A 26,934-nucleotide genomic window follows, 5' to 3' on the forward strand; every position below is an offset into this window, starting at 1 on the left:
CTATCGGTGCCAAACTACAAGGTCGCAGTTAAAATTTTAAAAGAGTTGGACCGGTCAAACATGAGCTGAATTGTTTTAAACTGAAAAGGGAGTACTGTATTTTAAAACAATAAAAAATGTATTCATGAAGCATTCATTTTGTTTGTAAAGTCATAAAGGATGGAATTTCATAGATTTTTGTATTTGCATGAGGACCACCAGATGAAATGAGAGACTGTAAAAAAATAAAATAAAAAGAACTGTTTTCTCACCTTTTTGAAAAACTTAAACAAAAATGAGATTGATTTATTTGTGCACTGTTATTTTTTTCCAACTACTTTGCCACATTATACTACTTTATGCTACCTTTATAGCATAAATGTATGATAGCTAATAAAAATCGCCCTTAATTTGGTATTTCATATTTCACTTGTGCTTTACTGGAGGTAATGTGAGGCATTTCAATCAATATTATACACAACTATCTAAAATGGAGAGTACTGTTCACTTTGATGTGATTTGGTCAACTTTATTTATTTTTTTACTTACCCACATTTTCATGATGGGAACATTTCAAATAAAACCGTGTTCTTCAGCTGACGCATTATTTCCCACTCGGGATCCGCTGCAGCTCTTGTTTGTTCACTCCTCGCTTCTCTCCTCACTACTTCTCCTCTCACTTCTTTTCACCTTACCCCAAACTCTCTCTTCTCATTTTAGTCTGCCTGTCAGTCTTATCTGTAAGCCCCTCTCTCTCCCCAAACCTTCATGGATGATGCCATTCCCTCGTCCTCTTTCCATCCCTCCTGCTCACTCTCCCCAATGTCCCATGGCAAAGCCGCTGTTAATGTTGTTTGCCAGGGTGTTTTGAAGTCTGCTTCTGGTCACGGTTGGTGGGGGAATAAGCACCTCTAAACCTGTGTCAGTCCCTGAGATGCAGCAGTTTATTTATAACACTTCCTTTGTGCGTGATCTGTCAGTCAAGCCAATCCTCTGTCTCCTCTCTCTCGACTCTTCAGAGACTGACAGACAGACAAGCTGCATGCTATAGGAGCTATTATAACACACACACAATCTCATTAGTGTAAGAGAGAAGAATATGGCTCATGGATTAACTGCAGCTCTCATTCCTCAAAGCAACTTTGTAGTGTCGTATCAATTACGCATGGGTAAAAGGTGTCAATGGCAAGCTGGCTCTGACAATACATAGCAATTAAGAGGATCTGTTTCAGTACTTTTCATGTTCTGTGGCGTAGAAGATGGACAACAGCCATGCGTTCATTAGACGACCGTTAAGCAGACACTACACTCGCATTCCTGTCTACTTCTTCTTATCTTGTATCCTTCCTCTCCAACATTTGCTTCTCTCTTCGCTTCATCCACTCTCACCACCTTATCTGGAACTCGACACTCTCTTCACCCATGCTCTTGCTCACTTACCTGTGAAGCTGACATTAAGAATGTAATCCCTGTAGAGTCTGCGCCCATCCAGGGCCTTCATGCTGTCGCACAGCTTGGTGGTGTTCAAGCACAGGCTCCGCTGCATGTTGTGGAGGGCATGGGCCATGGCGTACACTGCATTCACCACAAACATGATCTTGGACTCTGGCTCGAAATACCTCTGGTCCATCGATAAGTTTTTGTCGCACGGCGGAAGAGGTGTTCCCCCGAGGCCTAAGCCTCCAGCTCCCAAGGAGCACTGGAACCGCTGCTCCCAGAAGTCCCTGAACCAGGGATTCCGGTGGTTTTTGACAGGGTCCAGACTCAGGAAGTAGCGGTTGAAATCTGGTATAGGGTTTGCCGCCAGTTCAAGTGTGATAGCTCCTTCAGCAGTTATTTCATTTCCCTTGACAATGCTCTCCTGTGCGCCCCAGCCATCACTAGCCACCCAAATGAAAGAGGTGTTAAGCCTGGCGGCAGCTGCAATCAGCTCTCTGGCATCATCACTGCGCAGGAAAAGGACGGCCACGTGGGCGTTTGGCTTCTGGAAGAGTTGACGGATTACGGCCTCGTAAGACTTCTTAGCATTCGAACGTCCCACCTGGAGAAAAACGGGGGATTTATGGAGTGTAAAAAAGCCCCCAAAATGCTTCTTCCATTCTAATGCTATTTGCAATCCGTGATCATCATCATTTAATGGAGAAAAACAAGCAAGAAAATGTGTTTAACAGTCTCACGCTATTATTCACTTCTGTCGTAAATGACATAAGAAAATGGGACTGGGAAGCACTGACTGGGAAGCACTGATAACACAGTAATTTTAACCCCAATTCAGAAGAACGGGAGATAAGCCATAAAGGAAAAATACGAGAAACTTATAAATCTAGCACCTCAGTGAGTCTTTTTGGTGCAGTGACGATTTAAGATTTGGACTCTAAGCTATTTTTGTTTCTTTCATTACCTTCTCTGAAGTGGCAATGCAGATGTTCCTCATTCGTGCTTCCTGTTCGAAGGCCTCTATACCAGTTTCACCGTAATCTCCCTCTGACGCCACAGTGGACACGTATGTCCAGTTAAAGAAGCGGAGGATCTCTGCCATGGCTTTGGCCTGGTAGAAGTCAGGCGGCACAGTGCGGGCAAAGTAATCATAGCGGGTCTTGTCGCTGAGCTTGGCACTCGTTGAAGCGTAGCTTATCTGAGGGATCTGAAAGAGCCTGAGAAGATTGGCAACCTGCAAGAATAGACAGTAGAATAAGGTATAAATCACAGGAAACCTTTTATAACGTACTACACAAATTTACCAAATGAATCACACATTTTGTCATTCTCTATCCATGATTTTTTTTTTTTTTCCAACAAATGATAATGCAAACCCATGAGGGAAACAGTTTTTTTTTTTTAAATAAAATTCATTTACAACAAAGATGTCTTGGTGAGGTGTCAACAATGGAGCCAGTTTTTTTTGAGTCAGCTTTGTTCTGTTAACCTAAAGAAACAGTTCACTCAATGCATTTTACGTTTTTATGCACTGTTGTAAAGCCGTGAAGTGTTTTCCACTGAGGGCCAATATATTACACTAGAATCAAATTTAAAAAAGGTATGATGTATTTTAAAATGGGAGATAAAGTATGAACACTTAGGTTATTCACAAAGTTCATGGGGCATTTGCATAAATCCACTGTGATGTATTCACAAAAAACTGAGCTGAGGAGTATTGAATTCGCACAGCCACCTTTGACGCACATTCGGCATATGTACCATCACTTTAGCATTCAGACAACTTCTGCTTGAATACTGCAGCAATGGCCTAGTAATAACATTACTTATATTAATCTCACACTACATAATGAAGATTCTCTCTCTGCTGATGAAGATTTACTCACCACGTCATGCAGAACATTTGAAACAGAACATAAAAGTGATGGCTTGACCTACTTTCAGAATAATTCATCTAATATTTTTGGGACATGCATGAAGTACTGAAATTTTGTTCTTAGATGGCCTAAAATATCATATAACATATTGATCTAGTAAGAACAAAGAAAATCTATGTGATTTTTTTTTATCCAGATCTGTAGTAGATTAAATAAAATGCAAAATGAAAAACAATTATTTGATAAAATAATGAATATCCTTCTTGATGGATAAGTCTTTTTCCCCTTCTAGTCCCATCCACCAAGTTCTGTTGCCCTGAGTCATGAGCCTCTTCGCCCGTATGATAACGCGCCAATGACAGGAGAATTTCAAAAGAGAAATACACACTTCAAAGAGGTAACAGGACTTGCTGTTCTATAAAATCCCCTTCATTTCCTCATGTTTATACATGCTAATACAGTTTTTAAATATGCCAGCATACATGGCAAGATAGGTAATAGTGTGACAGCAGCATTAAGCATAAACAAGCATTGCGGTAAATATTGTAATATTAAAATTTGCTGATTTAGTGAACTTCTAAACAGCACAAGTTTTGCTCAGAGCAAAGAAAATAATCAATTGCTGTGAAATATTCAAAGCATGGTTTTGGTAGAGGAGCGGAATCCTAATTGAAGAGGCGTTTCCAGCTTCAAAACTCTTCTTGTGTGCATTACTCAAAATGTTTTTGATTTCTACGTGTGGAGTCAAAACTGTGGAAATCCAGACCTTCCCGGAGAAGGTCTGGATTTCCTTTGGGAAGAGGACGATGTTAGATATTCAGTAAATGTCACTCGGTTGTTACTTCTGTGTTATTCAAATTTTGGAATTAATCAAAATGAATCTTTAATCAATAGTATAACTGATGTCCTCTGGCCAAGAGGTGAGAATAAGAGCACATTTAATCCTAATTCTCTCCTGACCTGTTAATTAAATAGTTGAAAATATATTTTTGTGCAGTTTGCTTTGTGTTTTTGCTTTATTCTATCTTTTATTTTCTCTTTTTTTATGTTGTTACTTGGGTTACCCACTGAATACTGTTTCCAATTTCAAAATTAAATTAAATTTTATTCCGTTCACAAAACTCCCGTCTTATGCAGAAACTTAAACAAAACTGTAGAGCAGGGATGCCCAACTCTAGTCCCTGAGAGCTTCCATCCTGCAACTTTTAGATGGGTCCCTTCTCCAACACACCTGAATCAAATCAATAGTTCATTACCAGTCCTCTGCAGAGCTGAATGGCATGCTGATGAGGGAATTAATTCATTTGACTAAGGTATGTTGGAAAAGAGATGCATCTAAAAGTTGCAGGATACTGGCACCGGTGCTGTACAGCATCCATAAAACAGACACAGAGATCATTAAAAGGTTTATGGTGTCCGTAACATATTCCTTTCATGATGATTGGAATCTAGTCATGCTCTCTCCATAAATCCCAGGACATGATCAAACGCAAACAATGCAAACACAGTTGCTACGCACACTCATCCTGACAGACTCATAAATATACATCATAAACCTGCACGCACAAATCAACAAACTACACAGAAACGTTGCACTTTCTACAGTCTAATCCTTCCAGAGTGCATTGCTCTAGGTTTTTCTGTATCTCATTCATGGTGCAGTTGATGAGCTGTTTTGACAACATGTCAAAATCCTATTAGACTAATAACACAGCTCAGTAGACGGCACACAGGTTGGAATCCACGCAAACACTCTTACACTGCCACAGTCACACTGATGCCTGCTTTTAGCCATCTAGGAAGGTTTTATGAGTTTAACAGCAACGAACGGTGTTGACTTAATTGTCACTAAAGGTCACACTTAGAAGTGCAACTGGATTGCTCTGTGAGGTGCCACCAGACAGCGACAACATCTACCAACACGGTTTATCTGAGGGGACACGGCGAGTTCACTTCGCTTTATTCTTGGGAGCAAGCAGGGAGGGAAGATAGTAATAATGTGGAAACAGGTTGACTGAGAAAAATGGAAAGAGGAAAAACAGAGCAGTGGAGTGACAAAGCATCAAAACACATAGGCACACTTATGATTTCAGAAGATGTAGCATTGAGCGATTCTTGCCAATCCTTGTTCTAAACTTGAACTTAAAAGAATTATGTCTTTATGCTAAAAATGGGGTAACTTTAGGCTAAGTAGACATAATTATTTCTGCCAGTAAAAATATGCATGATGTGACTGTGTATAAATATATTTAGGGAAACATAAAATGAGTAATACCTGGATGTGGCTCAGACTCCAGCACGGGCACACAAACATCAGCACACACAAACTAAGATGCATCCACACACATAAATGAAGGGGAATAACGATGACTGCTCGGTAAATACCTTCCAGGCATTGAACTGCATGGTTCAACATAAAATAATTCCATACGACTTCATTAAAAAGCAAGAGACACGCTGGCCAAGCAGAGAGGCGTAGCTAGCTAATCTTTAAAGGACGGAGATCAGAAAGTAGGGCAGCGTTAAGGTCCTGTGAATCACACTCACACCTAAAAGCAGACGTTAAAAATGGCAAAAGCAAAAAGAAGGGGGAACAAGAATAAGGTGAAAGGAGACAAGGTATAATAATGGGTAAGGAAGGACAAGAGGCAGAGCGAAAATGTTGACAATGACTGCCCCAGGACGGAGGAGGAGAAGGGGGCTGAGGTCAGCATACACTGATCTCTTCCCTAATAGCCAAGGGGAATGCCTGTGGATGCACATAAAGACAACCCACAATGAAACAGAACAAAGCAAAGATTTGAAGTACATGAAAAGACCAATGCATAAAACAGGAGAGAGAGAGAGAGAGAGAGAGAGAGAGAGAGAGAGAGAGAGAGGCAGAGAGAGAGAGAGAGGGATAGAAAAAGAAAAGGCTGAGGAGACTGAAAGACAGTTGCTCAGATTAGGGATTTCAGAACTGATAGGAGGAGGCTTTTGTGCAGTCACAGAGGAGAAAGAGAGAAAAAGGTTTTATGCTAAACTATGTAAATCACCCAGCTCTGTGACAAGAGCAACAGGAGTTAGGGAAACACCGACGAACATGCTGACTGAACTTGATTCAAAGAAATATGTATGTGCACGCTAACTAACACACAATCAGACCACGGTAGCCGGAATATGTCAGCTTCCAAACCCTTAAGTTGATATGCAAAAAAAAAAAAAAAAATCAGGAAGGTGCTCATAAAGATGTAATGTGGGGCCAAGTGTTGAATATGTTGTTAATATTAGTAAATGTTATACCTGTATGGAAACACTGCTATAGGATCCTCCAATGACTCCTGCGATGGCAAGAGGGTTTTCGTCCTGCAGCGCGTAAGACCCATCAGGACAGATGAACTCTGTGTCGTCCACCTTGGTCAGGGAGGCTCTCACAAATTCCAGAGCCTGGAAATCGTTCAAAAATGGGTTTTCATCTCTTTGAACAAACGATTATCAATATATGTTCAGGGCTTTCAATGTTTTCCTCAGTACAGAGGTCCGTGATTCAAATTAGATCCCTCTGGAATAACAGTAACAGAACAAGTGCCTGGCAGAAGAACCCCTTGAACTTTTTCACATTTTATCATATTACAACCACAGACTTCAATATATTTTATTGGGATTTTGTGGTCCAGCACAATGTAATGTATCCTTGTTAAGTGAAAGGAAAATGTAGAGTGGTAGAGTTGCAAAAATGTATTTTTGAATTAAAAATGCAAAGGACACCTCATATCCAGAAAACTAACAGAACAGATGAGATGTCTATACTCTAATAAAAGACATGACTGATGAAAAAGTGGTCAACTCGCAATCAATACATCTCTTACATTCATGTTATTTGTTTATAGGGTTGAAAAATTAGCAAACAGGACAATTATTAGTTGTGCACAAGCCAGCCATTACAGAAGAGTGACAAGAAGAAGCCAATTACTGAAAGATAGTCCTAAAAAGTCCTATTGAATGTTTCTCACAAGCAATGAAAAGAATGAGGCAAAAATGTGAAATAAGTTGTTCTGACCAGTTGAGACCAAAATGGAAAAAAAAAAAAACAACAATGATGAAAAAAGCAACACTGTAAATCATCCTGAACATAACACCCCCATTGTGAAACATAGTGACAGCAACAATGTGCTTTGGGGATGCTTCCCTGCAGTAGGAACAGGGCGGCCGATGAGTTGAAAAGTAGATGGACTGAGCTAAACATATAAACTCTGGAAGAAATCTGTTAGAGACTGTAAAATACTTGAGATTACAGCCTTCGCTACAAGGGAATAGCTTACGATCAAAGCAAACATGTGCTAGAATGTCATGACTCAGTAAAGAAAATCTGAATATTGATTATACTTAAAATTCCCATGTGGCTTTAACATAACACATTTTGAAAAAGTTAAAGAGGTGTGAAAATAGTAGGAACAGGTAGTGTGGTGAAATATATTTGTTTAGCTATGAATGTGCCACCAAATCCGAGCAACTAAATGTCAAGAATCCACGTTTTTCATGAATGAGTCTGAAGCTTGTTTAATACATGCATGAGGATGTGCCAAGATAATATACAGTCTTTTTATTAAAAGATAACAGTTCCTGGAGGCAAAGTGCAGTAATCTTTCTTGTAATTTGGTTCATTTTCCTAACGGAAAACAGCTTCAGTCTGCCACTTTCAAGCATTAACGTTTATCTTCAGAGACAAGATCTTTGGCCCATTTCTGATGAAATTTCAAATAAGCGAGTCATAGAACACTTGAATATGTAGTTCTAATTATCCCCGTTTTTCTCAGTTCAAATTGGATTTGTTGCACTGTTTTGCAGATCTCTCTTTTTTTGTGTGTGTTTATTTTCAGCTGTAGATGTCAACTGATGCAACTGAAAACGCCAGAGTCTACACACAGGATGCGTGCTGACTATTTATCAGCATAGAGGCAGAACCTGTGTTCAAACCATGCCCAGAAACATCCACTTATGCAGTTTTTTGGTTTTTTTTTTAAGTAATTGAGCTCACCCACCTGCTCTAACGCATACGTATCTCTTGAGCAGGTGTCAAGAATGTGCACCCCAAGGGAGACGCCCGGCAGCACGGTGCTGTCCATGTTGATTCTGTCTATGGCGAACAGCATGGCCTCCAGCCTCTGGATCCCTCTGTCTTCATTCACGCGCCCACACTCTTCCATCCCAGCCCCTTTCTCGTGCACTGGAAACAGGCCGCCGAGCACCAGGTCGCCCTCGATGCGGATCTCACGGCGGGACTGAGGTGGGTCTGCCAGCAGGGCGCCTTGACACATCATGACAAAAACTAAAGAGGGAAGGTGGGACACCATGTTGGGCTCAGGGAGGACTTGGATTGTCAAAATGTGAGGTGAGAGCAGAAGCAGAGGTCGAAGCGGGGGAGAGCAAGAGGGCAGAGATTGATGTTGGGGGTGAGGGGCAAAAAAGGAGGAGCAGAAAACGCAGAGGGTTTGAGTCAAGCTGTGGCCGTGGATGTTGGCGTTGTCTCGTGGCCCATGGAATGGTCAGGAAGTGTTGAACTGGACTACACATGAAGGGGCAAACCATCTGGCCATCAAGTCTCCTTGACGGTAAAAGGGAGAGCAGGAAAAGGAGGTAAAAAAAAATCCCAATTATTACACAGACTTCACAATAAATTGCTATTAGTACAATGAAGCACCAGACCTGTGGTGGGGTTTGAGGACATTGTTAACAACGGCTCAAAGACATTCGTGCCTCACAGCAAAAACTCAGCCGTGTAGGGATATCAAATTGCTTAGAGGTTCTCCCGAGCTCCTGCCCTATTGCATCACTCACAAAAACTTTTTGTACGGCGTGTGTATGTGATTGCATATTTTAGTTGTGTGTGTGCGCCTCTGGTTGTGACAGGATACGCCAGCTTAGATGGCTGGTTGATACATGAGCCCAGTATTCTCATGCCACAGATCAGAGAAGCTCCGCTAATCTGATCTCCCTCTGAAAATTTCTCTCCTTGCCCATGAAGTTTTATGTTTTACAGTTCATGTGTGCATGTATCTGTGTGTGTGTGTGTAATATTTATTACTCCCACTCTCCCCTGCATAATTAGAGTGTGAGGACTGAATGGATTTTACCATAAAAGATGCTATCTGACAACAATACGGCCAACAAAATCTGATGCTGCTGAGCACAGCTTATGACTCAATTAAGGCTGAGTTTCAACAGCTTTGCTGCCCATCATTTCCCACCTCTTGTTTAATCTGTTAATCTAAGATATATATATAAACAAATCTGATATGTAAGCCCAACTGTAAAGATCCAATTACACAAAAGTATTTTAACTTTACCATGCCACTGACAGTATTTGTCAAATTCATTATATGACGAGAATATATTACCCCTGTAAATGGTTCACCGTTTCTTTTTACATAGTCATGTAAATCCTTGATTCAAAGTGAGGAGCGGAAATCTGCACACGGTGCCACAAATGGGAACGGAGGATCACTACAATTCAAACACAGGGTGGGTTTCTGCTTCCAATCAACCCCCTTGTAGCCAGTTGTAATTATTCCCCTGAGTCCCTGAATACTTTAGATGTTTTCCTGTAAAATTCAGTTCAAAGGATGATATACCTGACTTCCTACAGTCCTGCATTTAGGTCATTTACCCGGCACTAATGATTTTGACAAAACATTTGAAAATGTATCACTATGAAGAAGTCTGTAGTACAACATAGTGCAGCAGACTGAAGAATTTATGAAGAGACATTTTGTCTGTGCATAGCAAAGTTAATCTGAAAGATAAAAAGGATAAAGAAACTTCTAAACAAGATGCTGGAATGACCAAATTTTGGATATGAGTCAGATCTTGTGGCTTCCACTATTACATTTCACTATGAGGAAGAAATGTCTAACTTAAATACCAGCAAAAAAAAAGATGCAAATATCACAGTGTCTGAAGATGGCAGCTTTTACAGTTTTGACATGACCTTCAGAGTTTCTTTTTAATCTAAATATGAGTGATCTGTCTACATTAAGATACAGAACAGGAAGCATTTTACAGGATGATTACTGGGATTTCATTAAACAAGAACACAGACTCTCTCACCTTCTTTTGAGAAAAGTATAATGTTTCTAATAGACAATTTGGGATCGTTTTGAAAGTGATAATTATTTTAATAATTATATTGATTGGATGACTTTCAAAACTCAAAGAACCATCATTCTGTTAATTAATTAACATTAGCTAACTATGCTAACACACTCAAGAGTACCAGTCATGCTTTCTCTTGAAAAAAAAGAAAAAAAAACTAATAAGAAATGGCTTTTGGCTGTAATGGCCTTTTAAAAAAATTTTTCACAATGGGTACAATTAAACACGGGAGGCCAAAAGTATTATAAGAGAAGAACAAGTCAAAACGAGCAGTCAAGGGATTGAGAAAATATTTACTTATAAAAAAAATGATGTTCTCCATGGAAGGTGGATCTGTATTAAGTGTTTCCTCTAATGCCTTACCGACAGTATGATTATTATTCCAAATTGCATCTTCTACAAGTAATGTCCTAAAAAGATTGCCAAACAATATGTAACATTATTTTTATCATTGCCCCTAAGGTTTTCAAGGAAATTGAATGTTTGCTTCATTATTACCTTATTGAAGGTGCAAAGGCAAATGGGTTGAGAGAAACAACACTGTATGAAATCAAATCAACAGAAATCCATTTCAAAGACCAAAAAATTTTTTTCACTACTCTCTACTGTACCGCTGAATATAAATCACAGCAGCTTTGGTGTGGGTGAGCCTCTTTATTCAATTGCAAATACTTCTTTGTCTTTATTAAGCCAGGAAATCTATAAAAATGACTGATCTCATTTTCCAATTAAACTTTCTCCTTCCTAAGCTACTCTGAATGGAGCACCATTTCTAAATCATTTTTTGTTTGATAAGTAATTTTATTTTATGGATGCAGTGTAGAATTAAGTTCACGCACTAAAGGCCATCTGAAACTATCGTAAGGTTTAAATATAATTTGTAGCCTTCTCTCCAGGTCACTAAAAATCACTAAAATATATTATTAACAAATATATTAAAAATCATGAAACTATGTACTCTTTACATTCCATTCGCTTTACAAAAAGTAAATTCAATTCAACAAAAATAAATTCCAGTTAATCCTTTTTATCAAGCAGTTCAGTGAAGTTCCGTTTATTATTTTAAAACGTTTTCCCAGCGGATTGCAACGAGTCATTAACTTGCAGCCATCTCTCCTCCTGAACGAGCAAGTAGCAACAGTGGACGATCGCTTGCAGAAGGAATTTTCAGCAAATCCTTCATAGTAAGCATGTGCTTGTATGTAGCAAGCATGTATTACTGTGATACTATGAATTTTTACAAAATGTTTCTATATTGGATGTAGAAACATTGCCTACCACATGTCTTGGTACCATCGTAGTTTATCTAAATTACAAATCACAGGGAATAAAATTTAGAGTAAATTTTAAACGTCTTATACTTTTTTTCCCCCTTTCCTACAAGTTTTAATTAGGGATACAAAGATCACTCCACCAGAGTTTAGAATAGGACAGTTTTTCCATAAACAACTCTGACTGGTGAGAGGCAGGTCAAATACGGAATAATCTCTTTTTTTTCCCTATTCATTACATGCATTAAAACTGAGGACACCCACCATTCTAGTTCAACAGACACATCAATAAACAAAGTGTACTTTGATACACTCCTTGAGTTTAATCAAAGGTAATGTAAAAGTTCAGGACATGCTCTGATGCATAAATTGGGAAAGTTCCTTAATTGATTCAAAACTACTTCCTCTGTCAGGCAGTCTGAAGCAAGCTTGTTTCTTTTTTGAGTTACAGTCTTGAGGAAAAAAAAAAAAAGCAAGATCAGATGTCAATGTAAGCTGGAAATTGGTATCGATTGGTAAATGCCTCAGCTCGTTTTTTAATCGAGCTTTTTTTGTATTTTACAGGAGGGCTTTGTTTTGGGACAATGTGCATAGACTTCTGTTTCCAGTGAGTGATTAGTTGCCTTACCAGATTTGAGAAGATTAGAAGAAGATCGCAGCTGGCACATGGCATCACCTCAGACCCCTTAAAGAGATGTGTGGGACACACATGGTGGGTTAGCAACAGATCTGCAAGGATGACTGAAAATAAAATAAAAAACAAGGAAAGTGCAGGATGTACTACTGACCCTTTTGCCAGGGAGTTATTATGCAGAGTAACATCTGACAGAAAACCCCATTTCCCTTCTGACCTCCCTAAGTCAGTGAGTCAGCTTCGTACAGGGCACGGCACTCATCTTCGGGTTCTCACATTTGTTTCCTCCCTGAATCCCCTTTTTGCTTTTTCTTCTGTCCTTTCTTCTTCTTCTTTTTTTACTCATTCTATTTATTTCCACCTCCCTTGCAGCCTCCACAGCTCTCAGTCTCCCCTAACAGGCACGGCTGCTGTGGATGACATGTATCCAGCTGAGAGCAGCTATACAGGGTCGATGGACCGCGGTACTGAGAGGAGAGACAGTCCCGCATCTCATGTGTGTTTGTGTATTTGGTCTGTTTCCACAGTGTGTGCACGTGTGTATGCTTGTTTATTGGCCTACTGTGAATACAACAGAACTCACAGATGCAACAGCAACGTAAACCTGACAGGAAGGGAAGATACAGTATGTGCAACTGTCCGTTAAAGGACTGAATATAAAAGGAAATGTTTTCGTAAAGTGAAACACTTTTTAGATCTTTACATATTTAATTTTGTCACTTTGTATGGTTAAATGCAAGGAAAGGAAAATAAACACATTATTACCTCTTGATAAATGTCTGAAAAGAGGACTACCTTTGCTTAGCCCTCACTAAACAATTACATGGTGTCCTAGACTTCACTCAGTTTAAAGGGTGCAATGGGCTGTGACCATTAATTATTCACAAAGTACACTTTAAGGGGGAAAAGCCTGATGATCCATAAATAGGACAGAAGGATACAACAAACTACAAAAAAAATAAGTGGGCAGCAAGACACAATGCACACCCTTTCTTCCCTTTTTGTAACAGCACACACCAGTAAGAAAAAAAAAAGAACAACTTGCTTTGGCAAGTAGCTTTGTGTGTGTGTTTCAGCAATTTGTAAGGCCCATTTTGCAAATAAATACTACGTTGTGAGGAGCCACTGCTCCTCATGAGGCCCAAAACCCAGCCCCCATTAGAAGAAGAAATTCTGTTAGGATACTGAAATGAATGGAAGTTAATGCAAAATCCTAGTGAAGATAGAAAGATGTATTATGTGTGTGCGCGTATGTGTGTGAGGGGGTCTCTGTGTGTGTGTGCCCTGGATGTTTTAGTACTTGGCTTACTTAGGTTGGAGCCCTTTTCATTTACCAATCAAAGTCAATAATCAGGTTCTCCGAGCTCAGCCTTTCCTCTATTGATTAATCAGTCTACTCCGTGAGCAGAATTACGTCCAAAGGTTAAAAGCCATGCCATGTTAGAAACATAAAAATCGACTCTCTTTCGTTTCGCACACCACTGAAATTCATAATATTAAATTGCATTCATTTTTGCTTTGCATGGTCATAATTTCGCGCCGCAGAGTGTGCAATCCACATGCTGGGACAGATAAAGAAGGGCTTTTAAAATGGAATTATAATCAACCCCCGCAAGAAGTGTTGTGCTTCAGGGCCACAGAGGCTAAACTGTGCTCTCATGTGCAGTTTGTGCTCCAGAATTTAGACTGCACGGGAGCATCCAGAGTGAATTATTCGCGTCACTTTTGACCCCAAAAAAACTCATTCAAAATGCTTTGGAACACAAGAAATGATTAACTTCAAAATGCCCACAACCTTTACGTTCTCACTAATGTTCAATTAGCTGTTTTGACTGAAAACACTTCCAATGTAATTTTACAACTCCGAAATCAGCATATGACGTGGAGAAGCATGAGGCAGCATTTGGGTTAAGTCTTTTCTCCTCACAAAAGGTGAGAAGAAGAGCTGGCATGTCCAGACATGCATCGATAAACAGGTATGGGGTTATGTTATGCTAGAAGTACATACTCTGCACAAGTTTGATTTCCATTTGAGATGGGATTTATGTCTCTTTGAAGGGAGACAGATTTTGTGCATCTATTTCTTTCTAAGACCTTATTTTTATATCTTAATTACTATTTTTAAGAAGCAAGCGTGGAGTAACTCATCTTATGCTGCATTCATGGCCCTGTGAAAAAATTAACTTTTTGATGAGCTAACATTGCAGTATTTGGAAAAAAAAAAAAAAAAAAAAAAAAAAAAAAAAAAAATATATATATATATATATATATATATATATATATATATATATATATATATATATATATATAGTCTTTTATTAGTGATTCTCCAATACACTGTTGAAGAATACACTCAAAAGTAGAAATGAACAAATCAACTGGGTAATTTTCTGATCATGATTAAAAAAACAGCTTCTCAGCTAACGACCCAGCAGCAGTTTGGAGAAGCTTGAATGACATTGCTGGTTACAGATGCCCATAAACCCACACTGTGATGTATGGTTTAAAAAAAAACCCCAGCAACTCACACCTCCAACCAATTATCCTACAGCCCATTCCCACACAGTCCACATGTCTATCTTAAACATTTTTGTCCTGCGTTGCCATGGAAATGGCCTTTAAACAGGTATAGAAAAAAACGGGTTCCAGAGTGAACATTTTGCCCTCGTGTTTGTGACGTTTTGACATCGAACCTGACCTCTTACCCCAAATGTGTCCTACGCGTTATGCACAGCAACAACAGTGGTGGATTGCATATTCGTGGTTGTGCTGCAGCTGCTGCAAAACTACTGCAAAAAGTTCTTCAATGCCCCACTTTGTTATTTGCCAGTCTTGTTTTCTTGTCATGCTTATCATGTACCTCGTGCGACTGCTTTATGCGCATTTCCCATTTTCCGTCTTTGGTGCCACTTAAATGTCTTGGGAAGTGAACAGTGTTGTGGGCCGGTCTCTGTGTTTCTGTGTGAATGAAAAAAAAAAAAAAATCTGAAAATGGTTCCCTGTGGGTACGCGGGTGTTTTTGAAACCAATAACCCTGTTTTAGAAAGAAAAATTATCTGCAACCCTTACAACTCCCAAACACCCTCCACTCTGACGCCCTGCCTACACTAAAGATCACTGAGGAAGATATAAATAAGCTCTTTCAACGACAGAGGACCAAGAAAGCTCCAGGACCTGATAGTATGTCCCTCTTCTGCTTGACAGCCTCTTCTTCACTCAGATCCTCCACAAGTCTCTGGAGCTGTTGGGAGGTTCCCTCCTGCTTCAAGCATGCCACCATTTTCCCAGTCCCCAAAAAGCCCACCATCACAGGATTAAATGATTACAGGATTGACTTCTGTGGTCATGAAATCCTTTGAGCAACTGGTGTTGAAATGTGTGAAGGCAGGCCCCCTGGTGGACCCACAGCAATTTGACTAGTGGGCAAACAGGTCAGCAAATGATACAGTCAACTTGGGACAACACTGCATTCTCTGCCGCCTTGACGATTCAGTGATGTAGATAGAGACTCTGTTTTTTTCCCCCCGAACTGTCATATTTGTTTGAGCTGTTCAGGGGTGAACCTATGGCCCTGGATCAAAAGTGTGTTTGAGCTTAAGGTCATGAAATGATGGCTGGACATTCTTCTTCAGGATTTTCTGTTGGAGATCGGATTTCACAGTTATACGATTGCAGAAAGTGGCTCAACTTCTGAAGCAGCAACGCAGCACCAGACCATAACATTACCACAACCATGTTTTACACTCTTTACGATGCTTTTTTCTGAAATTTGTTTTATGGCAGATTTAATAGGAGGCATATTCACCTTTTTTTATTTTCTTGTGAGTCAACAGAATGCTTTCTAAAATTGTTGTTTCTTTTACAAGCTTCCGCAAGAGTTGCAATTTTGGCAAGATCGGAATTTTCTGCTAAGGGTATTTTCAAATAAAAATAGGAGTTATCTTCTGTTTCTCTGCAATAGGTCATCTCTGTTATTTGCTCTAAAAAAATACCCTCAACCAATCAGGGCATTCTGTACATCCTTGAACAATTTGATAGCTACATACTTGGCAGAGTTAGTTTGAAATGCAGTGCATCACAGCAAAGCCACAAAATGTGAAGAACAAGTATTGTGACAAATACTGTGGAAAATAGGAGAAGAAAAGCTTAGGAATAAACAGCATGGCCTGTACTTATTATACAGGTATTTTTTATATATTGTATACAACTTTGAACTCTGCATTCATTTTCTTGCTATTTCCATAATTCATTAAAAGGGCGTAAAATTTCTGCACCACAAATTTCTGATCCGAGAGCCTGTCTATGTTTGCTACGACAGGAATAACCACAGTACAGCCACAGTGGCATAACGAGGCATTGTCTTGACGATTTTCTGAGTGAGAACAGTTTCTGTCTTCATTTTCCTCACACTGTGTATTCCCCAAGTTTTGATGATCCACAACTCATTTGACATGACTTGGATAGGAATGTCTGTTCAGCCTAAAAACAGACCAGTGGTGGTGAAATGTATGGAAGCATTCATCAGGACCACATTTCATCATCGTAAAAGACGGCAAGCCTGTCAGATGGAGAATTACCCCTCTGTGGATGGAATCTATCAACTTAACTGTCATGTAATGACCCTGGGAGTTATCGCGACACATCAGTCAACCTTGCCATGCTACAGGTCTCACCGCATACTACTTAAATTATGTTCACACACACACACGCTGGTCTGTCATCTCTCAGGTTGATATACGGGGGTGAGCACTTACAAAGGAGGGGAAAATGGAGAACGGCGACCACAGTCATCTGAGGAAATTACACAGATGCATATAATCGGCTTGTGCGGACACAAAAGCGTCTTAGAAATAATGCTGGTTGTTTTGGGTTGATTCAGGTTAGGTAGTGATGTGTAAAAACCAATTACTGCAGTCATTGCTCTGTAATTATTAGAATTTAAATAATGTATTTTCAGTTTTGCACTCCACATTATTCCTGGATTTCACTTTTTCATATTTAAGCCACAACACAATGGCTTGTAGTTTTAATTTGAACCTAAGCCTTTTCATTTGTCAGGAAGTGTAATTAATAGTTCTTCATTTATATAAACAATTCTTATTTATGATGAAAAGAGCTCAGATTTTGTAATATGTGTTACAGCATTTAATCATTTTATAAATCTATTCGTTTTATTAATGTGGTAATTTTTGTATTTACGCAAGTCACTTTACACAATAATGAAGACAAAACTGTACATTACTTACTGTTAACTCTTAATGTTGAAGCGCAAGTCATTTTTTAATACCCTTCTCTAGATAAATGATTTTTGTTTGATCAATATGTCTGCCAATTTAGCTGAACAAATATTTGTGAACAAAATACATTTTCTTTGTTTTGGGACAGCATGTTTTTTAATAATTTTCATAAAAGTTAAATTCAGTCAAGGGAAAACTGACTTTCCTTAATTACAGAGTAAGCAGCAAACACCACATCTACAACTTAAGATTCATATGACAGCAGCTTTAAAGGAGAAATAAAAGTGAGCTATTTCTCTCCAAATGCTTTGTGTTTTACAAGCAAATTCTTTGAATGATTTTAGCAATCTTTTTTCATTAGGGTTGAAATTGAAAAGAAAATGTGCCATTGGGAGAACATGGTGATTCAAGACAGAATAAAGTGAAGAGCCGGGAATTAATCTAGACGAAACAAGGAGCCAACACAGCATCATTTTCAGTCCCGACAGTAAGGTCGTGACCAACTGCCTTCAACCTGACAAAGTGCAACTGCTGGTACCAGCTCTTATTGGGAAACCTTGTCAATGTACTTTTACTTCAAGGTAAATCCTGAGAAACAACCAGCTGTAAGTCTTCTTTTGCAACAGAGAATTTTATACTGCTAAAAAATCTTGGATGGTTATAACTAAAGAAGAAAGCCTTTTATTGGTTCCAAGCCAAACAAGAGAACTGGTTTTAAAAATGTCATCCCAAAGTCAGGACTACTTATTTTATTCCTTCTAACAAAAATATTTTTCTGGTTAAGATGTCAGAGGTTGTATGCTGAAAATTCAATGCAGAAATCCCAAGAAGTAATCAAGCAGCAAAGAAATAAAGAAATATTTTTTGTAAAAAAAAAAATAAAAGAAAATGCTTTTACATAGATTTTTTTTTAACCACATTCACATTTGAAAACCTTTGTGACATTTTAAAATGGTTTGAATTTTGTTCTAAATATCCAATAATAACAAAAAGGCAAGGAAAGGCTGTATCAAACTTTTAAAAAATGCCTTTGAAATGCTGGATACAACAGTTAAACGATTACTTAATTCCTTAAGAGAAGTAAGTTATCTAAAGTAATCATGCAACAGTGTCTTAACTGGACAAAAAAAGCCTAGTCAAAAGACTTTGACTAGGCTGTTCCTTAATAAGGAATTCAGATTGGAAATGTGTGTCTGTTTGTATTAATTATGCTGCTGCACAACCTATAGCACTTAAGATTAGTTGACAGCTGCAGGATTTTCTGGTGGAGAGTAGTTATTTTAGTTAAAACCAGGCCTGGAGTACTTCAGATTTTGATGTTTGTTTATGGCCTGCAGGATGAGTCATCGTTGAACTTTTGCAGTTATTTTTGGTAGGCTTGCTAGTCCTAGGAAGCTTTTCCATTGTTCCATGTTTTCTCCATTTGTTAACTGATGTTCCAGGAAGTTAGAAATTTATTGTTGATTGTTTAACCCAACTGAGAGATGTCAGTAACTTTGTTTCTGTGGTTACTGTTCAGGGGACGATGTCTCATTTTTTGAGATCTTAGTCTACTTCACATTGTACATTGGTTCTGTTGAAGTGATTGCCTGACTGTAAAGGCCAGACAGTATTTTAATCTGAGTGAGGCTCACCCCAATTTTCAAAGAAGTGCGATTATTCACAGCTCCTTTATGATTTAACAAGAGTGGGAAGCAGTATGATATTAGAAAATCTTGCGACAGTGATAGTATTGGTAAATATTTTGATTATGATTTTAGTTACGTGATGTGCCTATTTCTTCTTCCAATAACCTTTGGCATCCCTGGACATTAAAACCCACAATCATTGTATTTATTTCAACCAGCATAACAGTGTCTTGTAGCATGTTAGAAACACAATTTCATATTGAAAATAAAACTGTATAAACTGTCCAGCCCCAATAAAAAGTTCTAATTACAGTTTAAGCATTTCTCTAAATACTGTAAACTACATTGATTGCTTCCCAGTGACATTCACAGCTCACATGCAGTTCCTGAGTGTGCAGCAGATGCCCACACAGCAGTGAGCAAGGAAAAGCTGAGCGGTCTGATGGAGAGGGTTCGACCTGTTCATTAGCAGGGAATATCCAGGGTACTTACTGTACCAGATGCAACAGGGAAGGAGGACTAAAAGGGCAATTGTTGCTTTTAATCTATCAATCACATGGGAAAAAGGGTGTTTGTGTTTAGATGGGGGAAAAAAACTGTTAGAAAATTTTAATGGACAGAAAAGGTCTTAGAACTTTAGTGGAAAATTCAGCAGCCATTATCTTCTACTTGTTGATCAGGCACTTACTTTGTGTGCTGCAGCGGTTTGAATTTCTGTCAAATCTAAAGTGGGGAGAGAGTTGGAGCTGATGGAGTACAATGTAATCACTCGTGTTAAAGGTAATTTCATCAGTTATGACATAAATAAACCAACTCAGTCAATGAATAAAACAATCAAACATGTAATGTGCAACTGCGTAACCTCTGACATTGCTGAGAAAGATGTGGACACCCACACTGTTGGTGTTGTGCTTACTAAAACAATATGAGCTCTTCTCTGCAGCAAACTGTCACACTATGAAGGAAAGAAAATAAATAAATAAAAAAATTCTAATTCCACAAAGTGAAATTTTAGGTGCTGGTTGTATTTCGAATTTCCAAATATTAGACAACTGTAGGATCTTTGTCTCATCAGTGTCCCGCGAGACATTATTAAGAACTGGGATTAAAATTGCTAAAAGATGCACCCGTTGACTTTTAGTGGAAGCTTTTGTCTTGAGAATAAACAAATCATGACCACAAAAGCACCTTTCACTATCCATCTCACCATCGCACACACTCTTACACACACTCACACATTTTTCCTCCTCCAGATCATCATTTATTAAAGAGTCTGATCTGTCGTAGACACACACCATCACAGCTGTACATCCCACTGCCCTTTCACTGCCTCATCCCCTGAGCGGACGTATGAACGTGTGAGTGTCTGTACTTGTAGGAAACAGGAGTGTGTCACTGAACAGACATTGTGATGCATATGCTGTGCGTGTGTGCGTGTGTGTGCACGCAAACCAGGATGTGTGAATGTTTTGTGTGGGTTTGCGTGTGCAGCTCAGTGCATGTTGTGACTGTAGTGGATGATGAGAGGCGAGCTGTGGGAAACAGCAGTCATTTCCAGACACCTCCTTGTTTCCTCACTGGAGCAGAACAGTGTAAGGAACATGTAGAGCGCAGCAACAGTGTTTTAATAAAAACTTGGCAAACCAAGAACTTCAACTTGGCCTTCAAAGGAAAAGCCTTCAAAGACACTTTTTTTTTCAGAATAAAATATCCTTCCCCTTCAACTAAAGAATAAGTATTCATCTCTATCTTATCATGCTTTGCAAAGATATTCACTCTTTCTCAATATCACTATTACAACAGTCAATGTATTTATTGGGATTTTATGTGTAGTAGATGGAAAAGCTCAGATGTTTTTCAAATATTTTGAAATAAAATGTAAAAATGTATGGCGTGTGTTTTGTCTCTTTGATGTCAATACCTTTACTGCAGATGGAAAAATGTTGGAAAAGATTAAACAAAAAGAAAATCTTCCATTGAGTGTTTTAAAATATATACAAAATATATATATATATATATATTTTTTTTTTTTTTTGACTCCAGTAACCAGTGTCTTGTTTTTATTTATTTATTTTCTAAGTTTCTGGAATGAGTAAAAAGAAGTTCCAAGCACTTTTTAGAGCCAGCGTTCAGTGATGTTGAACTCCTAATTGTCTGAAATATGTCCACCTCAAGACTGAAATTTTGTCCCTTTCCAATTCATAAAATATCACATTCTTCAAGTCCTGATACAGTTTTAAACTTTGAACCTTGGCCCAATCCCCCTAACAAACAGACATGCTTTGATTAAACCATTATATTATAGATGTGGCTGTGTTTTTAGAGTAATATTGTCCTATTGAAAGATTAACCTCTGCCACAGTCTCGAGACTTTTGCAGCCTTTACCAGGTTTTCATTTAGGGTTTCCATGTAGCCTCCTCCGTTCATCTTTTCACCAGCACTGACCATCTTCCCTGTTTCAACCCAACAACAGCATCCCCACAGGATGATGCTGCCACCACTGTGTTTCAAGGAGGGGCTAGTGTGTTTAAGGTCATCTGCACAGTTTAAGTTTTGCACAGTTTAAGTTTTGCACACATTGCATTTTGAGTGTAGGCCAATAAGGTCAATTTAATGTCTGATCTGGTCAGAGCACTTTTTTTCTTTCACTTTATTTTCACATGTATGTCCTATGAAACTACAGTCACAATTTATGCCTTTTAAGAAAATGATTTCTTTTTCTTTTCTTTTGTTTTTGCTGCCTTAAAAAGCAAATCAGATTTGTGACATCACAACTAAAGTGCAATTGGGTTTTTGACTAAAACATAAATGTCTCTTCAACAAATTCGTCACTCTCAACTGTGCATTTTATAGCTCCTCCAGAGTTACCAGGGGCTTCTTAGCTTCTTCTCTGACTAATGTCTGCATAAAGCATTCTCTGAGGCCTCCTACGACACAGGCCTCTACAATCTCATAATAGTGAGCTAATATCTATCATTATGAGATAGCTATCTCATAATTATGATATAGCTTGAATTGGCTCCCTGGCGATACAAGGATATGGATGAGTCAAAATTGGCTTGATTAAAAAAATAAATAAAGGGAACACTCAAATAACACATCCTAGATCTGAATGAATGAAATATTCTCATTGAATACTTTGTTCTGTACAAAGTTGAATGTGCTGACAACAAAATCACACAAAAATCATCAATGGAAATCAAATTTATTAACCAATGGAGGCCTGGATTTGGAGCCACACACAAAATTAAAGTGAAATGTTCCCTTTATTTCTTTGATATGTTGCAAATATCATTGAGCAATAATTCAGAAGTAGTTTTGTGAATCTCATAATCTTGCAAGTTTTGGAAGAATCCCATAATGTCAAGGGAAAAAAAAACTACGAAAAGGGCTTTGGCAAGGAAAAAAATAAGACATGCAATGAGACCCGGAGTACAACTGCCTTTTAGGCATGAACTTAAATTAAGGCTACAGAACAATTAACATTAAATTTTAAATGTTAATCTTTCTCTCTGGTAAGTAAAAATGAAGATTACACTTTTACGGCTTAGCATTCTCAAAAGTAAGTGCAGCTATATCTATTCGAAGCAGTCAGTCAACATCAGAACTACAATCAAAACAGCAATCCTTTTTGAAACATCCACTTAAATTGTTTCCCCTAAAAGTGTTGAAGAAGTTTGTTTTGAATGATAAAAGGATCAGGAAATCCTCCAAGAATTGGTTCAGTTCATGTTTTTAGAAAAGGTGAAACGGTCACCTACCTGTTTTCTTAGTGTGTTTGAGTCCTTTTGGCTAAGCTGGTGTGTGACCCCATGTTTTCATCTTTGGGAAAAAAAAAAACAAGAAATAAAAAAGACATACAAGTTTCCATAAACATTTCTAGACAATTCATGTCTTTACGTATACTTCAAAAAAATCTGCATTTATAAAGTTAGTAAAATAGACAGTGGCATAAAATGCTTCTAAATCAGTCCTTTGATACACCTGTAGAGCTTCAGCTGTTGTTCTCAGTGGCACTTAACCTTTAAATTGGATTGTTACTGAATGATACATACAATGGCACAGCTGCTGATTGATTGTATATGTGCTTTCAGATTTGTTATCCTTTCTCTGTCACAGTTGTCATGGCAGGTTTAACAAAAGGCTTTAGAAATCACACAGAATCAATTATCCTCCGCTGAAATAATAAAAAACCCCACTTTTCATTACATATGTTATTAAATAAAATGTGAAAAAACTTGGTCTGGTTTTCAACTATATGCAGCCTAATATAAAGAAACAGATGACAGTTTGTGACTTTTGAGTCTGCAGTGGACGACACAACTCTGGCGACAGAAATACAAGAAAAACTACCTCCGTTTCTTATTTCAACTTTTTTATTTGACCAAATAAAGAATGTGATTCACATATCATAATTTAAAAACAAATATGTGTTGTTTTTCTTTTTCTTAAATTAAAAACACTTTAGTTTTTGGACCAACGTATGATTTCAGGCAGCTCAAAAAAATAATTCACGAAGTCATGCCCCTGCAAGACTTCAGTTTTTCCACACAATTTTGTTAGGATTTAAGCCCCCTTTAAGACATGTACAGGGGTAAAAGGGAGACCTTGACATTTTACCAGAATATTTTAAACTTAGATGACACAATGAAATGTCAGAACACATATTTAATTATACTTAATAGAATCGAGACATTACTAATATGTTTCAATTCTAGCTGTAATGGAAGAAAGCCTTTCAGGTAAAGCTACCTCACTTATCCTGCATATCCTACAAAATAATGTCTAAACCCTCTTTATACAAAGTAGCTTATAAAATAAAAGTGACAGTGTTACAAAACGTGTACTACTCCATGCATGGTGTTAATACTGTAAAATGCTGGGAACTGTGCTGTACGCAGTCCAGTGAAAGAAGCCGTGTCAAACCTACAAGGCCGTTTCTGCTCATGTAATCACAGACATACACACACACACACACACACACACACACAGTGATGAATAATCTCAAAAGCAAGTACGTATAGCTACCAATAAAAAACAGATTGTTTTTTTTCAGCTCACACACCGACATATATGCGAGTATGTGCACACACGCAAACACAAACACCACATGTATCACTGAACACGCTAAGACGTCAAGTTTTGACAAGGCCACCAGGTTTCCAGCCATGGCTCCAACTATCTGACTGCTACACTATGTTTGACCACACAGTGCAGATAAACACCCACCACACCACTGCCCTTACAAAAACACAAAAAAACATATTTTTTTTTAAGCTCAGAAAAAAATAATGGATTATTCAACAAGTTACACAACCAGGTAAGGACATTCATTTAACAGCTGCCTGCACACACCAAAATGTATTTCAGTGTGACTCAAAGCACGAAATCAGAGGTACAACAATAAACTAATATTTAAATGCATAAAATGAAACTAGAAATACGAGTATTTTAAAATTGTTTTAAGGAAAGTTTTAATTTAATATAAGCAAGGTGTACATGTCTATGTAACACATGCATAATTTGCTCATCCTATCCCTAAAATACAAACAGAAAATATAAAGATTTCATTCATAGTGCTACAAAACACACTAACACATGTTTTTCTTATTGAAATGAGCTTCAGAAATTAAGTTTAATTAAATGTCTTTATTTCACACTTTGCTAAAGATAAACAAACACAAAAAAGAAAAAAAAATCTGTTTCTACTACAAACCTTTTTTGCTATAATTAAAAAAGGTCAATCCCCACCTTTTTCTCCAACAATTTGCACCACTCCTGTGATCAAGTCTTACTGCAAAACTGTTTAAGCAAAACAAAAATGGTGTGATTTCAGCCAAGGGCTGGCAGCTTCACTCAGGAAAAGCTGAAGCTGATCAAAATATTAGCATCTAAATGGGTGGAACAAGGTGGAACATATCTAAAGACAGTTGTGTAATGCAAACAAATAGGTTCAACCAGAACAGTCACATACTTTCAGGTAAATTTGAGCATATAAAAGTGGATTAACCCCACTCAAGGGCGTAGATCCCATCTCATTATTGGGGGCGAGGGGCAGACCATAAACAGGGACATTTTTTGAGAGCAATTTTTTTGGGGGGGGGGTTGGCAAAGTTGCAGTAAAATGTGGTTTACATTTTTCTGTTCAAACTAAGATTCAAATGTTGCTTAGATATGAGTTTGGTTCAGAGTCACAGAACTCATCTCTGCTACACCTTTACAAAAACTTAAGGCTCTAAATAAAAGTAAGTTTTAATAAGTAACTCCACTGAATAAAATTCCTTATACATATTGATTTATTGCAGTGGTTATCAGTACAAGTCATACGTTATTTAAATTATAACTTGAGTTGCTTTAAGCTTTTATTTTTATTTCGGGGTTGGGGGGGTCATGTTAAGACCTATAAATATGTGGGAACTGAATATTTGGGAAGTATCATAACTTAAACTTAAAGGTCAGCACCAGCGTTTTCTAGAAAAATATTCAGAATTTATTTTGTGGTTTTAAAGGCTCTACGTTGAAGATGTTAAAAAATAAAGGCATACTTTTTCTTTTTTTACTGTCAGCTGCAGTAGCCCCTCTGCTCTCGGCTCCCATTACGGAGCTGTTGACTAGTGCTAACGCTCAGCCGCTCCCTCCAGTTTCAAACTCTTCTTATTAAAGTAAGAGTTAGAGAGCTAAATATAATTTAAATATTGGCTACCTTAGACAGAAAAGGAGCTAAGTCTATGAAAGCAATGTAGCAGTTTAGCTAGCTTTGATTTCCAAGGCATAAGGTGGCAGTCTATCATGATTCAGGTAAAGTAATGAAATAACGAACTGTTTATTGCCAATGTGTTTCTTCCTATTGAGCAGTGAAAGTAAATAAAAAGTGTTACATGTCTTTTGCTTTAATTATTTACTTACTGGAGGGCTTTTTGTTAGTGCTACACAGCCACAGCAACAGCTAGCTCCTCACTTCAGCGGCTCTAACGGAGCCTGTACCATTCAGCAGCGCAGCTGTTGCTCTTCCTTCACTTTGGACTGAACCATTGTTCCAACATTAGTAGGGGGGGACCTAAAAATTAATTTTTTTTTTTTCTTAGATGAATGGCAGATTTACTTCAGTCTTTGTTTCTATTGCCTTTTTTATATATCGAGGGGGATAATAAAGATAAAGATAAAGATAAAGATAAAATTCTAGACTTTTCCAAGATTGGGGAGGGGGGGAGAGGGGCTGACCCACCCCGACCCCCGGGATTTACGCCTATGCCCCCACTGCAGGTAAATTATAAGGTTGGTTTGGGAGTAATCACTGTGGACCACATGTGTTTTCAAGTTCACGTATTTGCTACATTAATACATTTGCATATGGAAACCACGAATTTGCTCGGGCATTAAGGAGTCCTTGTCTAAAGTCAGTAAAATCACATCAGGACAGCCACATTTTGAAGCCCTGGTCCATGCGCCTGTCCTCTGGCGCAAGGTGCGGGGCGGCTGTTGGGAGAGTAATGCTGCTGACAAACAGTTAGCTGATCCGCTTCTCTGATCCACCTGTACGCCTTTAGAAGCGCACTCCCCCTCCCCTGTCTCCCTATGGGACGCCTAAAGCTGAGGGACATGCCTTAGAGCTGTTTCTCTGAACCCAAAAAAACTTCAAGGTGTAACTAAAATACGCAACTGCAGATACTCTTTGTTCAGCCCCCCTTTTATCTTTATCCTCCATCTCCTGCAGATATTAGCTCCGAGGGTTTTTTCCC

At 38.3% G+C, this 26,934-nt stretch overlaps 1 protein-coding gene across 1 annotated transcript in view; it reads right to left on the minus strand.

Annotated features, from left to right (window-relative positions):
* The window catches only part of grm3 (glutamate receptor, metabotropic 3), a 38,151-nt gene extending 14,789 nt beyond the window's left edge, over nucleotides 1–23,362 (minus strand). The window contains exons 1-6 of the mRNA XM_014998765.2: nucleotides 22,957–23,362; nucleotides 12,324–12,380; nucleotides 8,315–8,877; nucleotides 6,576–6,719; nucleotides 2,381–2,650; nucleotides 1,420–2,020 (exon numbers count right to left, since the gene is read on the minus strand). Of these exons, the coding sequence (XP_014854251.1) occupies nucleotides 1,420–2,020; nucleotides 2,381–2,650; nucleotides 6,576–6,719; nucleotides 8,315–8,626 (1,327 nt within the window). The 5' untranslated portion in view covers nucleotides 8,627–8,877; nucleotides 12,324–12,380; nucleotides 22,957–23,362. The remainder of the gene's footprint in view (nucleotides 1–1,419; nucleotides 2,021–2,380; nucleotides 2,651–6,575; nucleotides 6,720–8,314; nucleotides 8,878–12,323; nucleotides 12,381–22,956) is intronic.
* Between the last annotated feature and the right edge of the window lie 3,572 nt (nucleotides 23,363–26,934).

This window comes from Poecilia mexicana, unplaced genomic scaffold (genome assembly GCF_051168715.1).
Source record: "Poecilia mexicana isolate PSO_F unplaced genomic scaffold, ASM5116871v1 scaffold_6, whole genome shotgun sequence".
Classification (NCBI taxonomy): Eukaryota; Metazoa; Chordata; class Actinopteri; order Cyprinodontiformes; family Poeciliidae; genus Poecilia; species Poecilia mexicana.